General features: G+C 33.8%; 1 protein-coding gene across 8 annotated transcripts in view; it reads left to right on the top strand.

Moving 5' to 3' along the window:
* Positions 1-23: 23 nt before the first annotated feature.
* The window catches only part of CAPS2 (calcyphosine 2), a 37,108-nt gene continuing 10,103 nt past the window's right edge, over positions 24-27,028 (top strand). For 2 of the 8 annotated variants that reach the window (XM_087934465.1, XM_087934462.1), the window contains exons 1-15: positions 701-782; positions 1,818-1,907; positions 4,011-4,057; positions 6,403-6,448; positions 9,483-9,608; positions 10,710-10,742; positions 11,030-11,218; positions 12,145-12,267; positions 13,796-13,863; positions 16,508-16,627; positions 18,464-18,538; positions 19,350-19,445; positions 19,537-19,630; positions 23,928-24,046; positions 26,768-26,844. In XM_087934465.1, coding sequence (XP_087790591.1) covers positions 1,845-1,907; positions 4,011-4,057; positions 6,403-6,448; positions 9,483-9,608; positions 10,710-10,742; positions 11,030-11,218; positions 12,145-12,267; positions 13,796-13,863; positions 16,508-16,627; positions 18,464-18,538; positions 19,350-19,445; positions 19,537-19,630; positions 23,928-24,046; positions 26,768-26,844 — 1,276 coding nt within the window. In that variant the 5' untranslated portion in view covers positions 701-782; positions 1,818-1,844. Of the gene's footprint in view, positions 303-415; positions 783-1,817; positions 1,908-4,010; positions 4,058-6,402; positions 6,449-9,482; positions 9,609-10,709; positions 10,743-11,029; positions 11,219-12,144; positions 12,268-13,795; positions 13,864-16,507; positions 16,628-18,463; positions 18,539-19,349; positions 19,446-19,536; positions 19,631-23,927; positions 24,047-26,767; positions 26,845-27,028 lie in introns of those variants that run through there. The other 6 variants (XM_087934463.1, XM_026699429.2, XM_087934464.1 and 3 more) reach the window with 6 other exon arrangements.

Genomic DNA, 27,028 nt, shown 5'->3' with positions numbered 1-27,028 from the left:
ACAGTCAATTGTTTACGAAAAAAGATCCAACCAACCCATAAAACAATCCTCACGGATTCACAAACACCGGTCTAGTATAATTCTCATGATTTGCATAAATAATCCTTTAATGATTTTCGAAATTACCGGGAGCCCAGTTAGGCGGAAGAAAGCAGAACCTACACCGGACCAAACAGGTTCTTCCTAAATACAAAACCAGATGGAAATCAGGAAAAGGAAAACCCGGCTAGGGAGACTCTCCGTTAAGAGACCCTCGAAAAAAGGACTGCAGGAGCGAGAGCCGGGGACCGAGCGAGAAAAACGTAGGTGGGAAAAGAGAAACGTCGGTCATTCGCGTTCTCTTCCCGTTTCGAGGTCACTTTTTAATTTTCAAAGCGTGACGCCGGGGAAAGGAAAGGGTTTCGGCCTGTTTACTGGGAACCTTGGCAACCATGGCAGTGCGCGCGCCTCCCCCAGCAAGGGCAATGAGACGCAGATCGAATATTCTGCCATTAAAAAAACCAAAACAAACAAGACTTGCAACGCCTTGTTCTAACTGTAAGGTGAAAACAGTTGGAGATGCCTATTTCGCCCTTCGCTCTTCTGACTTTGTACGGCTGTTAAGAGTTATTTTTACAGAAACAAGCTGGGCCAGCTCATGTAAGAAAGAAACGTCTGTCTCTGAGCACAGAGCGTGTTTTCGGCGTGCAGGGCATTTTGTCTGATAGGTATTGAGCTGGTGCAGGAAAATCGAGCTTTGTCACTATCCGCGAAAGCCTCAGATTTGCTTAGTTCGCTAGGAAGTAAGTTGATTTCCTAGGCAGTTCTCAACACAACAGGTTTCTGTTTTGCTCTATTTTGACTGATAAAATATGAATACTTCCAGCAGGTCTTCTAAGGGCTAGAACTTACTGCTTTCTTCTTGCTGCCCAGCTTCCGATTTGAAGTTTTCGTGCAAGTAGGATATTAATTATTTTTAAATAATTCAAGGCAGAGAACATAATATTTCTTCCCCCTCCTATTTTCCCCACAACAACTCTGTGAGGTGAGTGACTGAGAGAGAGAGAGTGACTGGATCAAAATCACCCAGTCTTCTGGTTTATAGGCCAGCACCTTAAACCATTACACCAAACTGCCTCTCCTATGCCTCCTCTCTGCAGACAGCTGATCAGTTCTGCCTGTGCCTCTTTTGAAACTTGCACACTACAAAATGAATCTGGGGAAAACTCTACAGTATTTTGAATTGTTCTCTATACTGCCTTTTCCTATCATCCACACACACATATCTGCTTAGGTAAAAATATGAATATTATTGCTTATTAAGTCTATAATCTTTAAAGAGGAGTTTCCAACATACCTAGATGTGAACACAGCATTTGCCTGGTTTCTTTAAAACAGCCACATCTTTCTCTAATACCATATAGTGGCTTCAGATACTGTAAATTGAATTAATATTTGAATTAATATGACTTCTAATGGATCATCCACCTCTGGTTAAATTGTCAGTCTGTAGATATTGTACCTATAAGTGTTTTATTGTATGGCTTTAAGAGCAAAACCTTGTAGTATTATTTCTTAATTAGTTAATCTTTGGTTTATGTATTAAGAAATATATGTCTTTAGGGCCATTGGTTTAAACTACTGTATTCTGCTGATGGGATTGGAAAGTGATATGCATTGAAACTGTTGTAATAAATTAGGCTCAATGCTTTTGAACAGAATTTCAGTTCAGTAGAAAATATATTTAAAGTGAAAGAAATACCACTTTTATTTTGTCAAAACCATTCTTAGATCATCTGGTCCAGTAACTCCAGTAACTTTATAATTTTACTTTTCAGCTCTATTTTAAGTTATAAACAGTTCAGATGGACTTGGAGGTTAAAGGAATTGCTGCATCTCCAAAAAGACAAGTTCTACTATCCTCTCAGGTACATTTAAAATTAACTTTATAAAATTGAAAAATGAATGTTCATTTTGAAAAAGACACACACACCACAAAATCACTGTACCTTGTGATCCGAAATGTATATGCATCTATAACTAGAGAAACAAGGCTGTACATAATTGAATCCTGGTTTTGTATGTATATGTATGTGAGAGTTCCCTCTCTAATTAAACAAAGTGTGTCCTTCTGATTTGGAGCATGGCACTGAGGTAGGCCTGGTAGAGTGACTAGGAGTGCGGCTTCGGATATAGCCAGATATGAGACTTTGTGAGATTGGGCCAAGGGATCAATTGGGACTCCTGCTTGCTTATCTTCACCCCTGTAGTTTAGCAACCCTGCTTAAATTCTGTGACTTATAGTATCTGCTCATTTAATCAGGTTAGGTAGAGTGGGGATACTCCAGGTTCCTTCCCTTAAATGTTTCCATTTAGTGAGATCTAGGAAGCATACCTTTTCTGTAACAGACCCTGCTCTTTGGAATACCTTCCCACTGAGATCTGGCAAGAACCCCTCTCATAGTCCTTCAGGAGGTCTTGAAGAGCTCAAGATTTGGGGTAGAGTGAGGGTGAAGTCAAAAGTGGAATTCAGCAGGTTCTGACCAGTTCTGGAAAAACGGTAGCGGAAATTGAGTAGTTCGGAGAACCGATGGTAACCTTCCCCGAGGAGTGGGCAGGGAATGGAGATTTTATAGTATCTATCCCCTGCCATGCCCACCAAGCCATGGCACGCCCACCAAGCCACACCCACAGAACTGGTACTAAAGAAAATTGAATCCCACCACTGGGTGAATCCCAGTGAAGTTGATAGTTGATGTGTGGAAGAGTATATTATTTGGGCCCCGGAAGTTTCCATGATAGGTTTATTTTAGAATGTTTTGTTGTTTTTGTTGTTTATAGGCCAGCCAGAGTTATGGTGCATAAGATGGGTGTTTTCTAAATAAAATAATTTAGAGATTATTTTTGTTTAGCTAGAGGAATAATGTGTAATTTTTTAATAGGAAATGTTGAGTAATATTTCAGAAAAAACAGACCTGGAGTTGTTTTAGACATCTTTTTGAAGAGCACATCATAGATCTGTTTTTCTAGTTAAATGTTAGGAAAATGGAGAAAATAAAAGATATTTGCAAAGTAAAAGCAAAAAAGATCCATATTCCCAACATTGCATGTTGCTGGTTTAGATGTATAATTGAATTTCTCCATTTTTACAAGTACTGTTTCTTTTATATATATAACTATCATTATTTTCCAATAGCTACTGTTTTGTTGTAATGTATCTGCATCCTTAGGGTATACCAGTTATAGTTTATATAATCTATATAGTTTATATAATATAATCTGCAGTAATTTAGTTGTAATTTCTGTCTTGCTGTCTGTTTCTTACTTCTGTTAAAGGAAAGCTAGTGTTTCATAAAACAAGTGTTATTTTTTTGTGAAATGGCCCTAGTGATGTTTCAACCGATTATGTAAGAAACAATTTCGGTTTTAAGCTTTCTGATTAGAACAGGAAAATAGAGCATCTTCTGTAAGTAATTTTCTGCATTAATTTACTCTTTCAAATAACAAGCTAATGTACTTGTATCTGCTTGAAAGGGCAAGTTGATAAGTTTTCTCCCCAAATAATTTGAAAGAAATATATATATTATAATATTATATATTATCCCCAATCCAATATATAAGAAAATACCATGAAATAGTAAAAGGAGGAGGAAGGTTATCTGTTAGGGCTCTGGATACCATACTTCAGAACAAAATTAAATAACCTTAATTTTTATTTAGCTGTGTTAAAAAAAGAATTCATCAGAGTTTGGTGTAAGATGCGTGGTTATGTTTGAAATAAACTTTCTATAACTTTCTTGTTACTCCATAAAGTACCACTGAACTGACCAAAACTCTTTTAAGCTTCCACTCCTAGCTTCCATTCCTTTGGATTTCTCCTGAATTAAACTATTTTATAGTAAATTCAATATTCTTATTGTATTTCTTTGTTTCTTTTAATAATTGATTCTTATTTATGTTCACAGTTTCATTGAATATGGAGGAACATAAAAACAAACCAATAGGCAAAAGCTTTATATTCTTTTTTTCAGGGTTGGAGGCCAAACACCAGATTAAGCCATGGTCCACGACCAGCGGAGTAAGTATTTCCTTTTAAAAAATTTCTATGCAAATATGATAGTATAATAGAATACTAATATAAAGCAAATCAAACAGTTGAAGAAATATTTTTTTCCTTAAAATGTTGCTGATCTAGGAATGTCACTTTTTTGTTTGGCAGACAGCTGAGAAGGGATAATAGTGCAAAGAAAGAGATGTCCTATGTTCTGATATCAAATCATATTTATTTATTTATTTATATAATTAATTAATTTATATTGCCGCCTATTCACCCATGGAGACTCAAGGTGGCTTACAGAATATAAAACCATATTTAAAACAATAAAAACTAACAAAAAGAATCAAATGAATTAATATAGTACAATATAACAAAATCCTCCCCCAACTCCCAACCATCTGCCCCGGCAACAGCAGATCATACAAGCCATATAATGGGCTCCATCCTGCTCTGGATTCCCCAGGCCCGCTGGCAGAACCAGGTCTTTAGCGCCTTCCAAAAAAGTTCTAGAGTGGGGGCTGTTCTAAACTCTGGGGGAATGATGTTCTAAATCTTGTCAAATATTTCAGTGATGGAATTAAACTTGCTGAATGGTAAGTGGTAGTGTCAGATTCAGAAATTGTATAGTTTCATTAAAGGTTTCATTGGCTGGAATTTCTGTGTTTTTAAAATATTCAAGGAGACCCTGAAATTTCAGTATTTTTAATTAATGTCACATTGTTCGTTTGCTAATATTAATTTGAAGTAGCAAATTTCAAAGGGATATTGGCAAAAATTGTCATTTCTTTGCTTCTGTTTGCATGGAGTTCTGTGGTTGTCTAGATACAATTGAGAAGTAAAAGTGTAATATTAGAATTCCTCAAATATATTTTTACTTTTATATCTCATCTTTCTTCTGGTAACTTAAAGCACCTACTTTTAGCTAGTCATATTGATGTATTTTTTGGTTTTCTTTTTCTTGGTTTATTTTATTGTTCTCTTTATTTTACTTTTGCTTTGTTTAAATTTCCTTTTTATTTCTTCATTTTTTATTGTTGTAAATTAGCCCTATAGTGAGATGAGCAGCAAAATTTTTAATAATAATAATATTTTGTGATACATTTTTAAATGTTCAGTTGGCTGAGTTTCATGTTTAATAAATAAAAGTATAACAATATATAATAATAATAAAAAATAAAAGTACATCAAGAAGTTGCAGCTTCCTGCTGTAGCGCCAGCGGAGCTGCAAAAGACTGCACTACTCAGAATAACATACATTTTAAAAAGATACTTGGTTAATACTTAGGATGCTGGCAGCAACCCGTATCAACCATCAGATCCAGTCAATGAGATTTGTGATATATTTTTAAATTTTCAGTTGACTAAGTTTCATGTTTAATGAAAAAAGAGATAATAATAATTCTTTTTTACTTATTTAACAATATAGATCATTAATGTTAATAGATTAAGAGGTAATGCTTAATGTTAGGAGCAACAGAGTATAATGTTCAGTACTATTACTATTAACACTACTGTTATTTTAGAGTTTTGTATGTAAAGTTTATAAATATATTTGCATATGTGTAAAAACAATTTTGCACAAACCTATATAAATATATTTATTGGAAACATACTTAAAGATGTTTGGAAAGATTTGGGTGGGACTAAGATTTTTATGCATGCTAATAGAGCAGGGGTCTTCAAACTTGGCAGCTTTAAGACTTGTGGACTTCAATTCCCAGAATTCCTTCTCCAGTCATGTTAACTCAGGAATTCTGGGAGTTGAAGTCCACAAGTCTTAAACTTGCCAAGTCTGGAGACCCTTGAAATAGAGAGATATATTGTTCCTGTTAATGATATTTACATCAGGTATTGACATCTTTCAAATTCTGTGCTAGAGAATTTAGGAAAATTGCAAAGGTAGAAAGAATACTAGAGTTGATTTCTAATTAATGTTATACATTAGCAATTCTCTATTTTAAGATTGTAATTAATTGGTAATGTCTCAGTCTGTTTTCAGAGGGATCTATCTTATGTTACAAATTAATTGTGTTCTATATGTTTCTTAATTAAGATTCAAAAAGAACCCACATGTAATATACATATTTTCTGTATTCAAATGATATAACTGTAAGATGGTTTGCATGATAATAAACAGCCTCCTTACTATCAATTAATTGTGAGAAATAATAAAAATGGATGATATTGACTTGCTGATTTTTTTTTAAATGTCAAATACTCTCTTTATTTGCTTCCTTGAAAAAAAAAGTGGTCTGCTTTTTTTCTTTAATTTATTTTTAAAAATCAACCTTACTCTAAAGGAAAAAGATGTGTGACATCTAAAAATCAGAGAAGTATTATAATTTTAAATTTCTAATTCTCTGTAGGGTGCCATGTCTTGACTTGGGAAAGTTGGGAGATTCAGAAGATGAGGTAATAGCTATTTGTTTTTTTGGAAATTATTAAAAATATGCAAATACTAAATATGACAGTTGTTAGAATACAAATACTGGAACAGAAATGAAACCTGTTCTCATGGTCTACCTTAGCTATTATTTGCTGTTCATTTGCTAATTTTTCTGGATTTATATCAACTTTTAAAAAGAAGTTAATCTGCAGCTATATTTTTCAGTTAGCCATTTAATAAGTGAAAAACTCATTTTTTTATCATCTTATTATTAACTTTCAAAAGTCCAGATAAGTGTGTAGTAAGTACTATGCATTCTGAGAACAAAAGCAGCTGTCAGTAATGGCAATTTGGATATTAAGATTAGATTTATCCAGAGTATGGGGAAAATTGCTAAACATAATAAGGCTTAATTTAGGCCAAATTGGCAATTGTACTACCATGGCTGCTTGTTCTCACCCTAATTTCATAGTAATGGCCAAATCTGGCTTTAGGTTCTACCTTGGCTTACTTTCTATAATAAGCAACCAAGTCAGAGGATGATTTTAAAGTTTTAGATTTGTCTGATAAAGAGGGGTCTCCCTATGTATGCGAACACCAGTTTGCATACAGAACAAATAGATCTACAGAGGACACTACAGCCATCCTTCTTCACATTGCTCTGACTCATATGGAACAGTGAGGGTGGGAGGACTATGTGAGGATGCTTGTTACAGATTTTAGTTCTGTAACACAACTCTTCCACATAGATTAGTATCTAAGCTTATGGACCCTGGGCTTTCTTATTCAATCTGCCTTTGGATTATGGATTTCCTGTCTGGCCGCTCTCAGGGGGTCCGATTAGGTAATCATACCTCCTCAGCCCTTATTCTTAACACTGATTCACTACAGGGTTGTGTGTTGAGTCCCTTACTCTAAACTCTTTATGTACATGACTGCATTCCCACTCACACCAGTAGTACTATTATTAAATTTGCAGATGATACAACAGTGGTGGGACTCATCTCCAGGGGGATGAGTCTGCCTATCGAGATGAGGTGGACTGGTTGCTTTTGTGGTGTGGAGACAATAACTTGCTCCTTAATACCAATAAGACCAAGGAATTTATAGTAGACTACAGAAGGAATAGGTCAGACATCCAGTCCTTGGTTATCAGTGGAGACCAAGTGGAAAAAGTGGTCAGTTTTAAGTTTTTTTTTAAGTTTATCATAAAAGAGGACCTGACCTGGAGCACTCACATTGCATCACTAGTCAAAAGGGCCCAACAGAGATTATACTAACAGATTTCTCAGGAAACAACTGAATGAAAAATTGCTGGTGACCTTGTACCGCTGCACCATAGAGAGTATTTTAACTAACTGCATGTGTGTATGGTTTGCCAATTGCACAGTGGCAGATAGGACAGCACTCCAGAGGGTTAACATCATTGCCCAGAGGATCATTGGTTGCCCTCTCCCCTCTTTGGAAGAGCTTTATAGTTCCCATTGCCATAAGAAAGTTCAAAACATTCTTAAAGATCCATTTCATTCTGGGCACCCTTTTTTTGAACTACTACCATTTGGCAGATGGTACAGGACAATAAAAACAAGGACAAATAGGCTGAAAAACAGCTTCTATCCCAAAGCAGTAACTATACTGAATTCTACTGTATAGTGTATTAGCAATGCAGTATCGGGTTTTCAATTCAATTGTATAGAATGTGAAGGATGTGGGTTTTTGTTTTATTTTTATAGTTTTCTTATGTATGATGTACACTGAAGATGGCATTTGATTTTGTTGTATGAGGTGCAATGAAAATAAAGTAAACTAAACTTTTGAAAGGGAGGACCTTGAAAAATGGTTTATATTTACTTTTTATAGTTTATAGCACAACAAAGAACTTGTAAAATAAAATTAAAAGTTGATTGGTTTAGAAATAATCACCTGTCCAGTTACATCATAAAAATTAAAGCATACAGTAATATGTGAGCATAGCAATAGAAAAGAACATTGTATTAAAGTATTAAAGAAGTAAAATGTTAGCATGGGAAAACACATCATGAGTCGCATAGAATCCATTGTGAAAAAAATATAATTTCAGCTAAGTGAAACTTCTTAACATGCTCAGTTGAAAAAAAATCCTTTTGTTATTTAGCCTGAGAAACTTCTTATTTTGCAGTTAGTTACAGCAAGTTAAGCATGCTAAGGGAAAACTTCAGCATTCCATTCTTACAAAGTTATGCTGAAAATGTAAACTAAATTAAAGAAGGTAAAGCCATGTTAGTTTGGCAGTGCATCAGTACTACAAAACCCACCGTTCAAGTATTACAAAACCTAACTTACGTGGGCTACAACAGGCAGCATATAAATTTAATACATTATTATTATTATTTGTGTAAATTTTCCGATCATTGCTAGGATATTCTTTATACAAGTATTCCTCAACTTATGACCACAATTGAGCTTAACTTTTCTGTTGCTTAAATGAGACATTAGTTAAGTGAGTTTTGCTCATGTTATGATTTTTCTTGCCACAATTGTTAAATGAATCGCTGCAGTTATTCAGTTAGTAATGTGGTTGTTAAATGTCTATTGGATTACAATAAACAATAATACAATAAAACCAAACAAATCTTTAATTTCAGAGTTAATTAGATACAATTACCTGGTATCTATTATAAATGACTGATTTATTATTAAATTCTTTACACATAAAAATAATACTGATGAGTAGCAAATCTGAGCAAGGAAATTCCTTAAGTCATTTGCTTATCTGTACTGGTGCTGGGTTACTAGGATGTGTTTCTGTCATCTCAATCTGAACTTTCTCAATGTTTTAGACAAGTTTATTTGATTACACGTCTGGAGATTCTCAGTTGTCCATGTCACAGTTGTCCCAAAGGTGCTTTTCAAAAGGCAACTGGACTTTTTTAGTTTTCTTCTTGGAAATGTTTTGCTTCTCATCCAAGAATCTTCAGAACTGAAGAAGCTTATTGGATGAGAAGCAAAACATTTTAAAGAAAAACTAAGAAAGTCCAGTTTATTTGATTACAGTTAAATAAATGCTTTCTTATGTTTTAGGATGGAGATAATGGATCACTTTACAATGCTGGACGACCTCACACTGGCCCTCCACGTCTATCTTCATCTTTTAGGAGGGACACTCAATTACAAAATATTCACGCACAATATCATAACATAGAACAGGTAAGTTGGATTATGGATGGATTTATTTTCAGGCATAACTCTTCCAGAAACAAATTTCATGTAAATGTGTGTAACAGAACTACACTGAATAAGTGTAGTTAAAATTCTTAGCATTTTTTTTAAGGAAAAACTTATGTAATCACATATTAATGCATAAGTTTTCATTTCTTCAGAATTCCTAAATAGATAAGATAGTAAAAATTAGAAAATATTGTGAGAAAAAAAAGAGATTGATTCCATTGCAGCTGTGGGATTTGTCATGACCTTAAGATAAATAGGATGGATTCAATTTGTGCTCTAGTTGGTGTTCTTAGGCTTCAAATTTCTGAGTCATAATGACAGTTACATAAGCATTTTGTGTATTGGAATATCTAATTTGCTTATTTTGAAATACCAGTTACCATTCTTTGGATTTTTATTAAAAATAACTGAAAGGTACTGATTAAAAAAAACACCTTGTTTTTTAAATAATATTTTGGATAGTGGGATCATAGTTATTGTTTTATATATGTCCCATCCTGGTCTTGATCCAGTATGGAGTTTTATTTACGCTATGGATGTATTATATTCACTTTCAGAATCCTATTTTGAAACTCCATCTGCCATAAAAAGTATCAAGCCTCTTATAAGCATGGTTAATAGAGGCCATTATTTGAAAGAACCATTTATTATGATAAAATATCTGGGTGAACAGACACAGTGAAAATGGTCCACGATTTCCTTCCCCTAGATTACTAGATTTTGATACCAGAATTTAAAAATAGAAATCTTGCTACTGAGTTGCCATGGGCGAATCGGCGGAAATATAAATTCAATAAATAAATAAATACCTGCTTAGTTCTTTATCACAGCCAGCATGTTAGAATTGTATTTTCTCCTATAGGTCTGTTATTCTTACCTAGAAATACTTTTCCTTGTATAATAGCGCTTACTTTTAAATACAAATATAGGATTTCTAATTAATGTTGCTAATTCTGGTATTAAAATATACTGATTTTGTTCTTCATTAATAAAACATATCACATGTTGTTAATTAGTTTAAATAATGAATTTTTAAAAGATAACTATAAATATGTATTTTCTTCCCTTTTTATTGTATAGGCAGCAAGGAGACCTGATCTAAAGAAAATTGAAGTAAATAATTTAAGAAGTAAATGAATCACATTTTTAAATAACAAATATGAACTTCTTTTGCAATGATGGTGATGATATGTGTATATTTGTTCTACTACTCTGAAACAAATCCTATTAGTAAAAAATGTAACTCCATTTTCCATTTTTTTGCTTTAGATTTGCAGTTACATCTAGCATCTCTGCAAATCTGAACAATCTTAAGTTGGACAATTGATAAATATTTAAATGTTATGTTTAATTGATTCAGATACTATACCATTATTACTGTTCTGATTATTTATTTGCAGCTTTCTTCAAAGGAGCAAAAAACAATACCAGAAAATCTGCCACTCCCGACAGACTTATACAAGCTGAAATATCAGCAATATGAAACAGAAATGAAAGAGGGTTATAAGCAGTATTCTCAGAGAGCTGCAAAAAAGAAAATAAATAATAACCTGTTTCATGAACTTCCAGGCAAGATAGCTGAAAAAAAGGTAACATCCATATATTATCCCAGCATAACAACTCAGTCTAAAATATTGAAGGGAGCTTAGCTTCACTAAAGCAAATGTAGTGCATAAGGCTTTTGTTATGGACTAATAATGTAGGAGTTGTCTTTTTTCTCCAAAATTCTGCTTTTCCCAACATCTGCTTATTCAACTACATTTTTCCCCTTTGAAGCTCATTGTATTTCCCTCTTCGTTTTATAGTTCCATCATGTTCCATTTTTTTGCATTTTAATTTGGATATAGTTGCCTAGTTAATTTGCTATTTTTATTTTTGCCCTTGATGATTTGTGAATTTGCGCTGATAAGGACTAGGCTTGGTCTAGGATGGTTATAGTTTTTCATTTGGAACTGTGATTAAGCCTGTTGACATTTTGTGAAATTAAAAAGTTTTCAGCATGTCTTCTGACTGCTAGTTGGTGTTCATGGATGTGTTCTGCCAGTTTTCTGCCTATTTATTTTACATAGCGGTTGTTGCATTCATTTCACTGTATATTGTAGATGACTCCTGTTATTTCTTCTGGGGCTACTGGGTCTTTTGATTTGCTTGGGATGTTTTGAAGAGCTTTAGTTGGCTTGTGTGTTATGCTGATTCCCTGTGGTTATAGTAATTTCTCAGATATGTGAATATTTAGCAATTCCTTTAAAGTCATAGATAACGTTAACATGTTTTGCATAATGGATTTTTATTTATTTTAGTAGAAGCAGCTGCTGTATACAAGATTTATAAATGTCTCAGTATTTATATTCTTTTGAATTCTCAAAAATTCAAGTGAAGTTAGATATAGGAAATATGTATAGGTTATTTCCTGTGTACATTTTAGCAGCAAGGAATTAAAATGAAATAAATTGTAGTGATAACAGTCACTGGAACCACCAATTTCATCCAGATATTATGTTTTGTTCCCATATAGGATTTACAGCCAGAAAAACAAAGAGTGGATGAATTCACAATTCTTGATGAGAAAGCCCTTTTACAGCAAGGTTATACAAACAACCCATATACTATGCAGCATAGCATAAGAAAATTCAATGTTGTAAGTTTAATAGGATAAAGTGCTAAAAAATTAGCATATATAGTTATAGTTAAGCAATGTAAATAAGTATGATCAACCCAATATATCTTGGTATAGTGCCCTTCTAGCTTAAGTACATAGATGATTTTTTTATTGTGCACAGATGAAATGGAGCCAATTTGGTCTACTGTTTAACGCACCAGGCTAGAAAATGGAATATTGTGAGTTCTAGTCCCATTTTAACCATGAAAGCCAGGTGGGTGACTTTGGGCCAGTCACTGTCTCACTTACCCACCCACCTGAGAGGATTGCTGTAGGGAAATTAGGAGGAGGAAGATATATTGGATATTTGCCTCCTTGAGTTATTTTAAAAATAATAAATGTGGGGTGCAAATAAATAAAAAAATAAATTGTACTGCTGTTGAAAGTATTTTCAGTCCTTACTATTTTTATTTTCCATTAAGAATTTAAATAAAACGTTACTTAAACAACTTGAAACTCTGAGTTTAATTTGTATCAAGATAGCATAGAACCAGTTTCATGTCAGCATGTTCATGTTCATGCATGGTTTGATGACTGAATTGACGCTAAGAAATTTTTATTTATTTATTAGATTTATCTTCCTCCTTTCATTTAGGAAAGCAAGGCAGTATGCATAATGGTATGACTTATTGCTCTTCAAAAAGCTTCGTAAGGTGGTTTTCAGAGAAAATTACTCTCAAAGTCCTCTAGAGGGTTCTGTGCAGTGATGGGATTAACAATCAATTCACCCAGGGTCAGGTTGGCTGTCATGGGAGGCATGGCCCATCCCCGTCCCCCAGCTCCGCCACACATGTGGGATGAGCCTCCCATGATGGCCAACCTGACCCTGGGTGAACCGGTTGTTAAATTACTCTTCCCCCTACACTATCAAAGTGGATCCTGGGCACTGCGATGCAATGGAGAAATGGGAAACGGAGTTGCGGGCACGAGGGAAGAAGGAAGATCAGGGAGAAGAAAAAAGGAAAGCGGCCTTCTCCTTCCCTTGAGCTGGCAGCTCCGTTGCCCATTTCTCCATCGCAGTGCAGTACAGTGCAGTGCCCAGGATCCACTTTGATAGCGTGTGTGTGTGTAATTTAACAACCAGTTCACCTGAACTGACTGAATCCCCCCACTGGTTCTGTGTATGTGGGTAGTTTCCTGGTACAACTTTTTAGCAACTACACAATAAGTAAATTTTACTATAGTTACAGTTTAGAATAAATAATTATGTCTGACTCCAATTTGAAACAAATGTAATACTATTTTTAGAATTTCTTTTTGATGAAACCTGCTCTTAAATTAAACTTGGTTCAATAAAATGATGGTTTTTTTCATAGATTAAAATTCTGCATTAATTATTTGTAAAACCTTATAACAAGGTAGTATTTTATGTCTGTTTTATTTTTAAAACAACAGTGCTTCTTGTTGAGAGCTCTAAATTCTATGGTTTATTACACTTGTAGCAATACTGTTGAAATATTTAAAATTTTAAACAATACTTTTATTCTGTTCAATGGTTACTTTGCAGGAAGAAGTAGCAGCAGAAAGAAAAAAACAAGCTGTGGTAGAACAAGTGATGTTAGATCAGTTGTGTAGGTAAGATAATAAAATGCAAATTAATTAGCTAAAAAAGTTCTATTATATGGCAGGGCTAAGTATTTCCTTTGAAAAAGATGGTTCCTGACAAGCAGAAATACATACAAAGCTGTATTGTTGAATCATTAAAGTAGCCCCCTTTTTTTCATAATATTATGGTTGCTCCTGATCATCTTCACATATAGTTGATTTGCTGGGAAAAATATTGGATGTTTATGCAGAGATTTACAGCAAATAAAATGACCACTGCTAGCCCATAAACCATTGTTCACAAACCACAGTGGATTACTTGAAATTAGTTGATATACAGAGTCAAAAAAACAAATGACATTGTTATTTCATACAATATGTGAACCCAGTTTTTTAAGAGCAGAAGTGCATGCTTCCACGCACAAGAAATATCACAGTAGCTGAGCAACAAACAGATGGGGAGGGGGGAGCAAAAATATGTTAAATATGTTGGGAAGATTTGTTCTGTTTCTCCCCATCCTCCTACAAATCATCTGTTGTATCCTGATTTATTTACTTTATACTTCTCTGAACATCAAAGTTCAGTGGATCAGTGAATATGAGACCTGTTTGGGGAAGTGAGATAATTGGTTATAAAGGGGAATTAAAAGGCAACACTATTGCTTACTGTTGCCATTATGGAAACTTAGTGGGATGAAACCCACAAATGGAATAGAAAGCTAGAGGGATTTAAATTATTTAAAAGAAACAAACCAAATAAAAGAGGAGGTGGAGTTCCATTATATATAAATAATAACTATATATCTACAGAAATAGAGTACAGCAATGTTGAAAACTGTCTTGAATGCATATTGGGTCAATATATAAAAAGGGGAAAAATGACATTGCCACAGGCCACTCAACCAAACAGAGGAAATAGATGGACTTTTTACTAGGCTGTTAACTAAAGTCTGTAGGATGCACATCACAACCATTTGTCTGGAATGCTGTAGGGTTTCCTGCCTGAGCAGGGGGTTGGATTAAAAAACCTCCAAGGTCCCTTCGAACTGTTATTCCATTATTCTGTTATTCTGCTTACTACATGCCATATTGTTAATTGTGTGACTAGTTTATTTGTTGATTTATTTAAAAGACTTGAAAAAATTGTTAAGTGGCTCACATCAACAATAAAAACTACAGTAATAGAAATGATAAAATCATGCTACAACCATCCTTGTCTGGTGCAGCCCCCCAAAAATCATTCCTGGCTATTTAACCTCATTTTTTCCCAATCTTGGGCGAAGAACCAGCATAGCTTTAGAGATATAACACCCAATATAATTCTCTGTGACCCAACTGAAAACCCATAGGAATGTTGTGAAGGATATAATGAGCCATTGAGAAATCCATCAGGGTCAAAAGTATCACACTTTTGTTCGGGTTTTCCCATGTCATTGTAGTTGTGCTTTTAAAGTTGTAGCAATGTTTCGGCAGAATCTCATCTGCCATCATCAGGCTTCTGTATTGTATTCATGCGAACACAGTATACATATATATATATACATATACATATACATATACATATACATACATACATACATATATATATATATATATATATATATATATATATATATATATATATATATATTTATATATATATATATATTTATATATGTATAAACTCTCTTCATACTCTACATTAATGGCCTCTGTGATCATATTAAGAGCAACTGCATTCTTTTTGCTGATGATGTTAAGCTATTCAACACCACCAACAATACTGCTACCCTTCAAAAAGACCTTGACTATGTATCAGAATGGTCAAACAAATGGCAACTTCAAACCTCAACAAATAAATGCTCTGTCTTACATATTGGCAAAAAAAATCAAAAAATAAAATACACACTGAATAGTCAAGACCTTGTTGATGATCCAAATTCTGTCATGATCTAAGTGCTAGAGCCCACTGTAACTACATAGCCAAAAAGGCATAAAGAGTTGTTAACCTAATCCTGCATAGCTTTTTCTCTGGTAATATCGCACTACTAACTAGAACATACAAAACATTTGCTAGACCAACACTTGAATACAGCTCATCGGTCTGGAACCCACATTATGTATCTGATATTAATACAGTTGAGAAAGTCCAGAAATATTTCACAAGAAGAGTTCTTCACTCCTCTACTCATTGCAGAATACCTTATGCCACCAGACTTGAAATTTTAGACCGAGACAACCTAGAACTATGCTGCCCTCGGTCCGATCTAAGTATAGTACATAAAATTATATATTGCAATGTCCTACTTGTCAATGAATACTTCAGCTTCAGCCATAAGAATGCAAGAGCACACAATAGATACAAACTCAAGGTAAACCTCACCAAACTTGATTGCAGGAAATACGACTTCAGCAACAGAGTGGTCAATGTCTGGAATACTCTACCTGACTCTGTGGTTTCTTCCCCAAACCCCAAAAACTTTAACCTTAGACTGTCTACTATTGTCCTCACCCCTTTCCTAAGAAGTCTGTAGGGGGCGTGCATAAGCGCACCAATGTGCTACCGTCCCTGTCCTACTGTATTTTTTCTTATATGTATCCATTTCATGTATTCATAACTATGTTTATACTTATACCTGTTATCTTATAATCGCTTGACAAAAAATGATAGAACCAGTTCTATATTTTTTTTTAGAGCTGTGATAAGTGATCCAGAGCAAAATGGAAATTCAGATATTTATAAGATGGATCCTGTTCTCCCTGGATTAAGCACAGCACCTCTGCGCTTTAGAAAAAGAACATTACATGAAACAAAGTAAGATATGTTACACAATATTGCTTTATGGATAATGTCCTCAAAATTATTTTATTATGAATATTTTATTAATTTCAGATTGTGCACCTAAATATCTTGATATTCTGTAAATGAGAACCTCTATAAGTTTAAAAATAAAATCTGTTTTTTGTAATAGAAATGTTTATCTAACAATGGTTTGAATCTTTTTAAGACTTTCCTGCATTTCACTATATGTTTAAATTATAATGTATTGCTCACCATTTTGTAGACATGAAATAAATTAAAATACTATTACTCCCACTAGCCAAGAAGGCCTAAGATTATTAGTTTCATTATTTGTAGCTCATGCCTTTATGCAATTCGTTTGTAAGATATCTACTGTTATTTTGGAGCATTTTAATCATTTTTAAAATTAAAAATAGAAAATAAGGAAGACGTAATAGAAGTTTAAAAAATTAAGCACTATGATGAAATTAAATAGGTAGTGGTTTCCCAATCTACTAGAATCTAGGATCATCCACTCACACTGAATGAAGGGTGATCTGCAGAGTCAAATGTTGTACTTAGCATGAATATTTCAGATGTTCATCTATGAAATTAACTGCCACATGATGTGTTAGATTCCAAATTAACATACATTCATAGATGACAAGACTGTCAAATCGCTATTAATCATGTGACATCAATGTAGCATGCTTTTAAAAACCAATTGTTCTGAAAAAGCCCAGAATAGTGCTTCCGATTAGTATTTAATTAGACATGGCTAGAAATAGATTAATCATGGTTGGAAGCTGTATATGAGAATTAAATAGATTATTAATTCCAGCTGCTCTGCTATGTTCAATCTTTTTTATATCTGTTTTTATAAAATTGTAAGCCATCTAAAATTTAATATGCTCTCTGAATCTCTATTTAAGGTTTGTGATTTCTCCTCCCAAAATGAGCTAATCAGGGATAGTGTTTCAGATATATTGTCACTGGGTCTAGTGATCCATATGTATGATCCATACAATGTCCATACAATGGTTATGTTGATTTTTGTTGGTGTATTGTTTTTACTTCAGCTATAGATTACATGTACCGTATATTTTTGTTTCAGTTATTTTTTTTGGCTTTTTGCTGTTTTAATAATTATTGTTAGCTTCCTATAGTCATGAGTTTGAGACTGACTGAGATGAGACAGTGATATAATTTTAAATAAATAAATAAATAAATAAATAAATTCCTTCAGTTTCTTTTTTGGCAATACTGAATGGTGTTTACTTCTTAGCATACTTAGAATAATAATTTAATGTTACATATAATATTTGTGTAAAGTCTCCCTTATGTCCATTCAACTGTGTGTTCATACAACTGAGAACTAAGATTTCCTAAAATGTTCTAGGAATGTATTAAGTGCTGTGAATAATTTTATTAAAACATCACTTTTATTTTATTGAAAATATGAATTATTATGTGCAGTTGCATATGCACAGATATTTTATTAAATAAGTAAAATCAACTTTACTGCTAATGGTACTGAATCAGTACACAGTTTGAATCATTAGTAAGATTTTGTTTAGCATTGATATCTGCTAGAAAGACTTAAAAGGCTTCAGATTCTTGAAGATACATACACTCATAAGCAGAGAAAATATACATAATTCTATAGTTCCGGTGAAATATATAAACCTGATAATATTTTAAGCTTATTTGTAGTGGCGGTAATCAGAATTTATGTTTTGTCTTTGCTGTATCCTTTCATGATAATTCTATTGAACTCTATTCAAGAACATGTCTGTTCTACAAGCAGTTGGCATGCAAAACGACTTGTTTTACTCACATAATATATAATATTGTATATGTTTCTTACAGAATTAAGACTAGGTCAGCATTGACGGAAAATATGCTTTCTAACAAATTACGGTTTGATGGTAGATTATTATTAAGGTATGCATACAAAATTTTCTTTTTAGAAGTTGCTACTTCCATAACCACATTTTAGTCCAATTGCTTTCTAGTACAATAGCATAGCACTATTACACTTTACATTAGACTTTCATCCAATGTTACTTATAGCTCATGGTGACCTGCTGTATGCATATTTTATGAAATTATAAAGCTTCTAGCTAGATTGATGATAAAATGCTGACTTCCCTGTGTACGTAGGAGGGATAAACTAGTAAATAGTATTGGTGTCCTTTGATTATTGTGTATCTTGTGACTACAATAATTTATTCTGTTAATCTGTCCCCCTTATGTCATAGTTCAGCAGAATGATCTATTGCAGCAATTTTGGGTCAAAAGTATTTTTATCTTAAATACTAAATACCAAAGTATGTGATGTTTGGTCCTTAGATCTGTTAATTAGGTTGAGCTTTGAGGCACTGAAAGTAGATCACTTATACATAGTGGGCCTACTTGGAAATAACATGCATTCTCCAATTCTCATATTCTGATCAGGATTAGTGGAGAACTCTCAGTAGCAGAACACATTGGTTAAATTTATATTACACAAGTCTAGAAACATGAGGTTTGTTTAAAATATAAGACAAATTCCTTGTGTGTCCAACCACACTTGACCAATAAAGAATTCTATTCTATTCTATTCTATTCTATTCTATTCTATTCTATTCTATTCTATTCTATTCTATTCTATTCTATTCTATTCTATTCTGTTTTTTCTGTCTGGTTGGCAGTTAAGGATTCATTCTGCTTTATTTTTAAGAATAAAGAATCTAATCCTTTTTTTTCATTATAGAAATGGACGTGATGCTTGTCGAGAACTGATTGGATTTTACTTTACTTGTGACAAATCTTTAACTATTTATGAATATCGAAAGTTTGGTAAAAATAGGTATACACATATATGTAAAAGTTCATAATTTTATTTAGCCATTGATGCTTAGTAAAATCACTTCAAGTTTTTTTGTTTTAATTTTATGCAGAACAAATGCTCTACCATTCATTCTGAAGGGTATTTATATGCATCAGCGTGGACAGAAGAAAGGAAAACCATATACTCTTAATGATTTCTTTGTTGTAAGTATTCTGGATAGGAGGAAAGTATGAGAAACTTTTTGGGTACAGAAACTGCATGATTGTTGGGTAGAGATTTGAGCCATGAATGTATATGAACAAATAAGGGTGGAGAGAAGTAGACTGTTTTTATAGGAGTAAGGGGAGAAAATACCAAAAGCCAGAATTGGCCTACGTATCACTGATACAGTTTTGTTTCTAGAAGCTTTTTGAGCTGTAAGAAGCACAGAGCCTTCCTCATATTAAGAAAGGATGGTGTTTCCTCCCTGTAAACAGGGGCTAAGAAGATTGTGATGATCTTGAAAATATGAATATGCTACAAATAATCCCTTATATTTTAGTGATTTTGCTTGAAATAATTGAATATGAACAGGTCAAAAGCTATTTATTTTCAATGACCCTGACCAAAATTTTCTCTACCTGGCTAGATATATCTTTTTTCCTGCTTGTTGTTGTTCAGTTGTTAAGTTATGTCCGATTCTTTACTACCCCATAGACCAAGGGTGGCCAACCTTTTGCACCTCGGGACCACCAAACTCATAATTTTAAATCCCGTGGACCAGAGAGCCTGGGAAAATCCCCCCCAAAGTCTGTAGGAAAATCCCCCAGTCCATCCTGTTTTCCTACCGATTGATCATTCTTTATTTGGGATCGCAGGATACCATCTCTAGCTCCATTCTCGGGGGTGGGGGGGAGACTTTTGGCTTCATGCAAGGAAAGCAGCAGAAGCAGCAGCAGAAGTCTTTCTCCTAAACTCCGCCAGAAATGAGTCTTTGTGAGACCTGTCGTACCAGTGCAGCCTCTTAGAGCAGGATGCCTTGCAGGGTCCCTGAGACTCATTTCTGGTGGAGTTTGGGGGAGAGAAAGAAAGACTTTTGCTGCTTTCCTTACATGCAGTCAAAAGCAGAGGAAGAAAGAAGCGGGAAGAACCAGCCTGGTGGCCAGGTCAGGCGCATAGGGCAAGTGGGGTAAGTTCCCCGCTCTGCCCTTTCCCCTCTTCCCTCATTTCTTCCTGTTGTTTGCAATGCAAGCAACGCAAGCCTTGTGTTCCCATGGGCCATGTGGGCGGCTCAGCTTTATGTTCCCCCACAGCCTGGATTAATTGCTTTGGAGGGTATTTCTCTGCAGACCACCAAAATTTTCTCGCGGATCACCAGTGTCCCCAGCCCACTGGTTGGCGACCTCTGTCATAGACCATAACACGGCAGGCTCCCCTGTTCTCCACTGTCTGCTGGAGTTTGTTCAAATTCATGTTCATTGCATCAGTGACACTATCAGATCAGTGATATCTCATTCTCTACTGTCCCCTTCTCTTTTTGCTTTCGATCTTTCTCAACATCAGAGTCTTTTCCCAAAACTCCTCTCTTCTTATTAGATGGCCAAAGTATTTGAGCTTCATCTTCAGTATCTGTCCTTCTAAAGAACAGTCAGGGTTGATTTTCTTTAGGATTGACTGATCTGATCTCCTTGCAATCCAAGGGACTCTCAAGAGTCTTCTCCAGCACCACAATTCAAAAGCATCAATTCTTCAGCATTTAGCTCTCCTTATGGTCCAACTCTTAAAACCATACATCATAACTTTGACTATATGAACCTTTGTCAGCAATGTGATGTCCTTGCTTTTAATATGCTGCTTAGGTTTGCCATAGCTTTCCTCCCAAGGAGGACATGTCTTTTAATTTCATGGCTGCAGTCACCGTCTGCAGTGATCTTGGAGTCCAAGAAAATAAAATCTGTTTCTGCTTCCAATTTTTCCTCTTCTATTTGTCGGGAAGTGATGGGAGCAGATACCATGATCTTAGGTTTTTTAATATTGAGTTTGAAGCCAATTTTTGCACTCCTGTTTCACCACCAGTAAAAGATTATTTAGGTCCTCTTCAGTTTCTGCCATTAAAGTGGTATTGTCTGCATATCTAAGGTTGTTCATATTTCTCCTGGCAGTCTTAATTCTGGCTGGTGATTCATCCATCCCATCATTTTGCATGATGTACTCTGCATATTAGTTTAACAAGCAGGGTGACAGCATGCAGCCTTGTCATACTCTTCTCCCTATTTTGAAACAATCAGTTGTTCCATATCCATTTCTAACTGTTGCTTCTTGACCCACATACAGGCTTCTCGGGAGACAGGTAAGGTGAACTGGTACTCCCATCTCTTTAAAAATTTGCCATAGTTTATTGTGATCCACACAGTCAAAGGCTTTAGCATTGTCACTGAAGCAGCAGCTATTTTTCTAGAATTTCCTTGCTTTCTCCATAATCCAGCAAATGTTAGCAATTTAATCTCTAGTTCCTCTGCCTCTTTGAAACCCAGCTTGTACTTGTTCCTTATACTAATTTCTAATTAAATTTATTTCAAAGGTCATAGGCAGTACTACCCAGAACATTGTGGCTGGTTTAAGATTGTCAGTAATGGGTGGGCAGTGATACTTTATTTTTAATTATTGCTTTAATTTTTTTCTTGAATATTTTCAGGGTTTGTTGTTAGATAAATTATTAATATAGCTTGTTTTTCAAACCATGATTTAATGTATTTAGAGAATGCAGGCAGGCATTTATTATGATAACATTGCTAAGATCCACAACCAAAGTAATATTCAGAAAGATCTTACTCTAATTCTTTAGTTCCAAGCTAAATACTTATTTACTTATTTTTTAGTTGCTTGAAGACTACATATCTTCCCTTTGCCACAAGAGGGCAGACGGGCAGTTGAGGAAGATTACCGACCACAACTTGAACTATCTTTTATGATTAAATGAATAGGATTTCGTTGCTTCTTGAAGCGGTTATTCCCTATTTATTTAATTTGGTATAACATAAACAATTTTTTATCAAAGTGTTAAGAATCAAAACACATGCATTGGAACTTCTAAAAATGGAGGAATTTACTGGTGTAGATGGTTATGGCTGGTTTCTCCTGGGCAATATTGAACCTTAGGATTTAAGTTCATAGGCCATGGGTACTAGATCCTGATGCTAAACCTTGCCCAACAAAGGAATTTCTTTCAAAATATAGTTACTTGTCTCTTTTTTAGAATTCAATAAATTATTGCACATAACGGTATAGCAATGATGTTCATTAGAGGAACTGCATGTTCAGTCTATAAAGAAATGTGTACATAGAGTCATTTGTCACTGTATTAACTTGACAGTAATTTGGCTAACAAAATATTAGAACATTTGGAATTTATAGCAAAAAATCTTGGAAGTATAAATTTGTACATTAAACTGAAGAAGTGTTAACCACAGCAGATAACATAGTGTTTTATATCCTTAATACAATCATTCAGTGAATATCAGAGTGAAGAATACTTATGCCTCAGTAAACGCATACATTGGATGCTGATATATAGTCTCTGATGTGGCTATGTGATAATAGCAAGAGTCATGATTAGCAACCTTTGACAACTATTTCTACCTGTTCTACCTTTTGTGTTGATTTTCATAGATTAAAAATATACTATTCACACACCATGCATTCTATGTTATGTTTTGTCAACATTTGCATATATACAGGCCTGATTAAGAGAAAAAATAAACCAATTAAATGAAAAAATACAAAAGGTATTCATCTAGAATTACTTTATGAAAAAGTCTATTTGGATTTTGTTCTTGATTCACTGAAGATTATAGAGTTCTCAGAATTACATATTTTTTTCTATACAAAGAATGCTATAACACATCTGCAAACAACTGGATGTAGACTAATTGAATCAAGAAATTATTTACTTTCAATTTGTCAAATAAGTTACAAAAGAACTTGAGCAATTGAATGACTTAAAATATTTTCCTGGTACATGAGGAACAGAATTTTTCTGTTCTGTTCATATATTCTCATAAGGAATTTAGCTCTTAACCCTGAATAAATTCTGCTTTTCCTGGATCTCAAAAGGATATTGTAGTCTTGAAATTTATAATCCTGTACTCCAACTCTTCTCAGCTGTGTGATATTAAATCCAGAGGCAATAAGTACAACAATCAAAATAATGAAAGTTAGATGTTGTCTGCTAGAACACTGTGAGAGAAAAGTGGCTTATTTAGAAGAGATCATTTGGAGACAGAGGGAGAAAAGATAACTGAGGAGAGAACAGTAGACAGATATTGTCCATTTAAGATTAATGTTCTTGTAGAAAACTGAATGGATAACATAAAAGATTTTGTCTGGTATTGCATCATGCTTTCCAGTTTCTCAAAGTTAGACATATTTGAAATAATTCACCTCTTTAATACTGTACTGATATTTTGTAGAGTAGACTAAAAATTGACTACTTTTAAATCATTCTTATATTATTGATCACAGGGGGCAGACCTAACTTTTTTGAGCCTCCAGCATCCTGGCCTTCCTGAAAGTGTTAAGCAGAAACCATTGTTTACAATCCGTGTCACAAATATTGATGAAATGGCGAAAACTTTTCTAAAGTAAGTGGAATTAGACTATCTGTTCATGAATCCGCTTTGTTGATCAAAAATATTTTATATACCTATTGGCTTGAGGGTTTGTTTGTATTTCTCCAGCATAAATATTAATACCTGATTAGAGGTACACATAACAGAATGTTAATATATGACTATTTGTAGAAGATAGAAACTGCTCCAGAACACACACAAAAATGCATAAGTACATCTAACATTAATTACTCTTTCTAAAAAATGCAATTTTGAATTTTTTGAAGAGTGGTACAATACAATTCAAAATGGCATCTTACTTTTTTTCATTTCAGGTCAAAGCTAATTTTTCCCTCAAATTGCAGTTTTATATAATTAAAACAAAAAAAGAATTGCAGAACTATATGTAAGGTAGCTCCCTCAGAAATATTGAAACTATAGGTCCAAGAATTCCAAACCAGTTCTTAATACATATGAAGAAAATTTGATTAGTTAAGACTAGTTTAATAGTTTTATTTCAAAAGTGAAAATTGATTGGCAGTTACATTATTGTTTATAAAGGAAAATCTGTAAATAGAGGAAAAGACTTGCCAGTTTCTTACTGTAATGGTTATTTCATGCTTCTCTCTTATTCTTGTTGCTGTTTCTAGAACTTTAATGATAGTCTAATAAATGTAAGAGATTAGAAATAAATCAATACGAAATATTTGGGGTAATAAGAATAATATTTATTTATTTTTATTTGTCAAACATGTACAAGGTAACAAGTATAGGTATGAACATAAACATGAATAAAGGAAGTAAATTCAGATAAATGGAGACAGTAAGACAGGGACAGTAGGCATGCTGGTGCACTTATGTACGCCCCCTTTAAGGACCTCTTAAGAATGGGGTGAGGTCCACAATAGACAGTTTGAGATATATGACAATATCATGGTAGACAATATGCTATAATCTTCAAAAATAGTAGATTATAAGATATAGAGACTGAGATAATATATCACTTTGATATACAATGTAGTTTATTTGGCTTTGCCTTGGTATGTTTAATGAATTTAGAGATTATGAGTAGTAAATTGTAAGGTATAAGTCATTTTTTGGCTTAGTATATTTGCATATCATATGTACCTATCCTATGGTGGCTTGTTCAATAATCCATAATTAGGCAGTTTGTGGACTGGGTCAGTAAGTACCAGTAGGAGCAGGAATATTAAAGATTTATATAAAATAGGTGTTGGCGAGGAGTTTTGCTAATGTAACAATCAGACTTTCAAAGAAACATCTTTGGCATCTTATGGATTTCTCGGAAGTAAAGATAAAGAAGATGGTTGTGATCTCAGCTAAGCCTGGCATGATACATCTTGAATGGATGATTGCAAGTATCTGTGGGTCTTTTATTAAAAGAAAGTTCAGAAATAGTTTGTTCAGATTGTGGCTACTAAAGTGAAAAGTGGTAAAATGGAGGAAAATAATATATATTCAATATCTTCTAATACAGGGGTCTTCAAACTGGACAGCTTTAAGATTTGTGGACTTCAACTCCCAGAATTCCTCCTTCAGTCATGTTAGCTCAGGAATCCTGGCAGTTGAAGTCCACAAGTCTTAAAGTTGCCAAGTTTGAAGACCCTTGTTCATTATGGTTATTTCTAGCACTACTTGATTGCACAGGTTTTTTTGCCTTTCCAGATTTAATAGATTCATTAAATGTTTTTAGATAATGTCCGACAATGCAATTTTTTTCTGGTCTGGAATCCTATGTGACTGTGTTTAGTTGCCACTTTAATTTCCTAGAGTATTTCCATATTAATAGCCCTGTGATGCAGTGTGGAAAATCAATAGCAGTTCCAGATTGTTTTGGTACTGGTGAGGAGCTGTTGTTACTACCTAGCACTCGTCCTGGCTAAGTCAAAAGTGCATGCCAAAATAAACCAACAATGAAACACTAAAATGCACAAATCAAGGACCTGGACCTGGCTGTGATTTGAAGCCTAATTATAATGCAAAGTATAGTATAGCTTTGATACTATCACACAGTAACAACTCAAATCTATTAACACAAAATCCCCTTCCTCTCTCATATCTTCTATTATTCCTGACTAGAAAATATACCCAAATGAGATTATTGATTTAATTCTCAAGATTCACCTTGAACAAATTAAAACTTTGTTTCTTTTAATTCCTCAAGAAACAGAATATTTCTGAACTTGCTTTTTTCCAATACATATACTCAAAACTAGAATTTATAACTCATAACTGGAATTTATCTCTTTAGATTAGGTGAAATTATTTATCTACTGGACTGTTTCACCTGTAATCTGGTTAAAATGTAGCTTCAAAGTTCAAAAGAAGGGTCTGTACTCTATTATAAAACTATCAATTTGGGCTATCCTTTGCTCAAGCTGAGTGAGATTTAATAATCACATGTACTGGGTAACAAATAACCCCTGTATTTCAAAAACTGTCCAACCTCTCAAGAGTAAATACAGATCTCTTTGTTGCATCTATGAAGCCATCCTGCAATGCTTTACTGCCTACGTATATTCCTGCATAAAATACTTTCATGTCTTGCTACATTTGGGAGGCTAATTTTAAAACTTTAGAATAACTTTATTTCAAAGTTTTTAGATAATATAAATCCATATAAAATATTTTACAACCAGAAAATCTGTTTTTCCTAATTTATATGTAGAATATACATATTTAAGAAAATAACCTTCTGTATTTATGACTGCTCAGCAAATGCGTATATTTTAGGACCTATAATATGGAAAATGAGGAAAATCCTATCAAGGAAGAAGATGATCGGAAGAAAACTTTGAGGAATGTTCAAGGTTTGTATATTCTGTTTGCTATAAATTCTTATCTATGAGTTCTTTAAAAATATTTTCATGGAACCTACGTTGCATTTTATTCTATGGTAATTATATTTCAGTATACTTTCAGAATAGGCTTTTGATTGTAGATAATATAATTTTTTTATATAGAAAAAATAGTGAGAATTTTCTTTGATATTAG

The sequence above is a fragment of the Pseudonaja textilis genome, chromosome 5 (assembly GCF_049901715.1).
Source record: "Pseudonaja textilis isolate UNSWEBS1 chromosome 5, rPseTex1.2, whole genome shotgun sequence".
NCBI classification, from domain to species: Eukaryota; Metazoa; Chordata; class Lepidosauria; order Squamata; family Elapidae; genus Pseudonaja; species Pseudonaja textilis.
The sequence above is the reverse complement of the archived record's forward strand: the minus strand, read 5'-3'. Positions and strand labels throughout refer to the sequence as shown.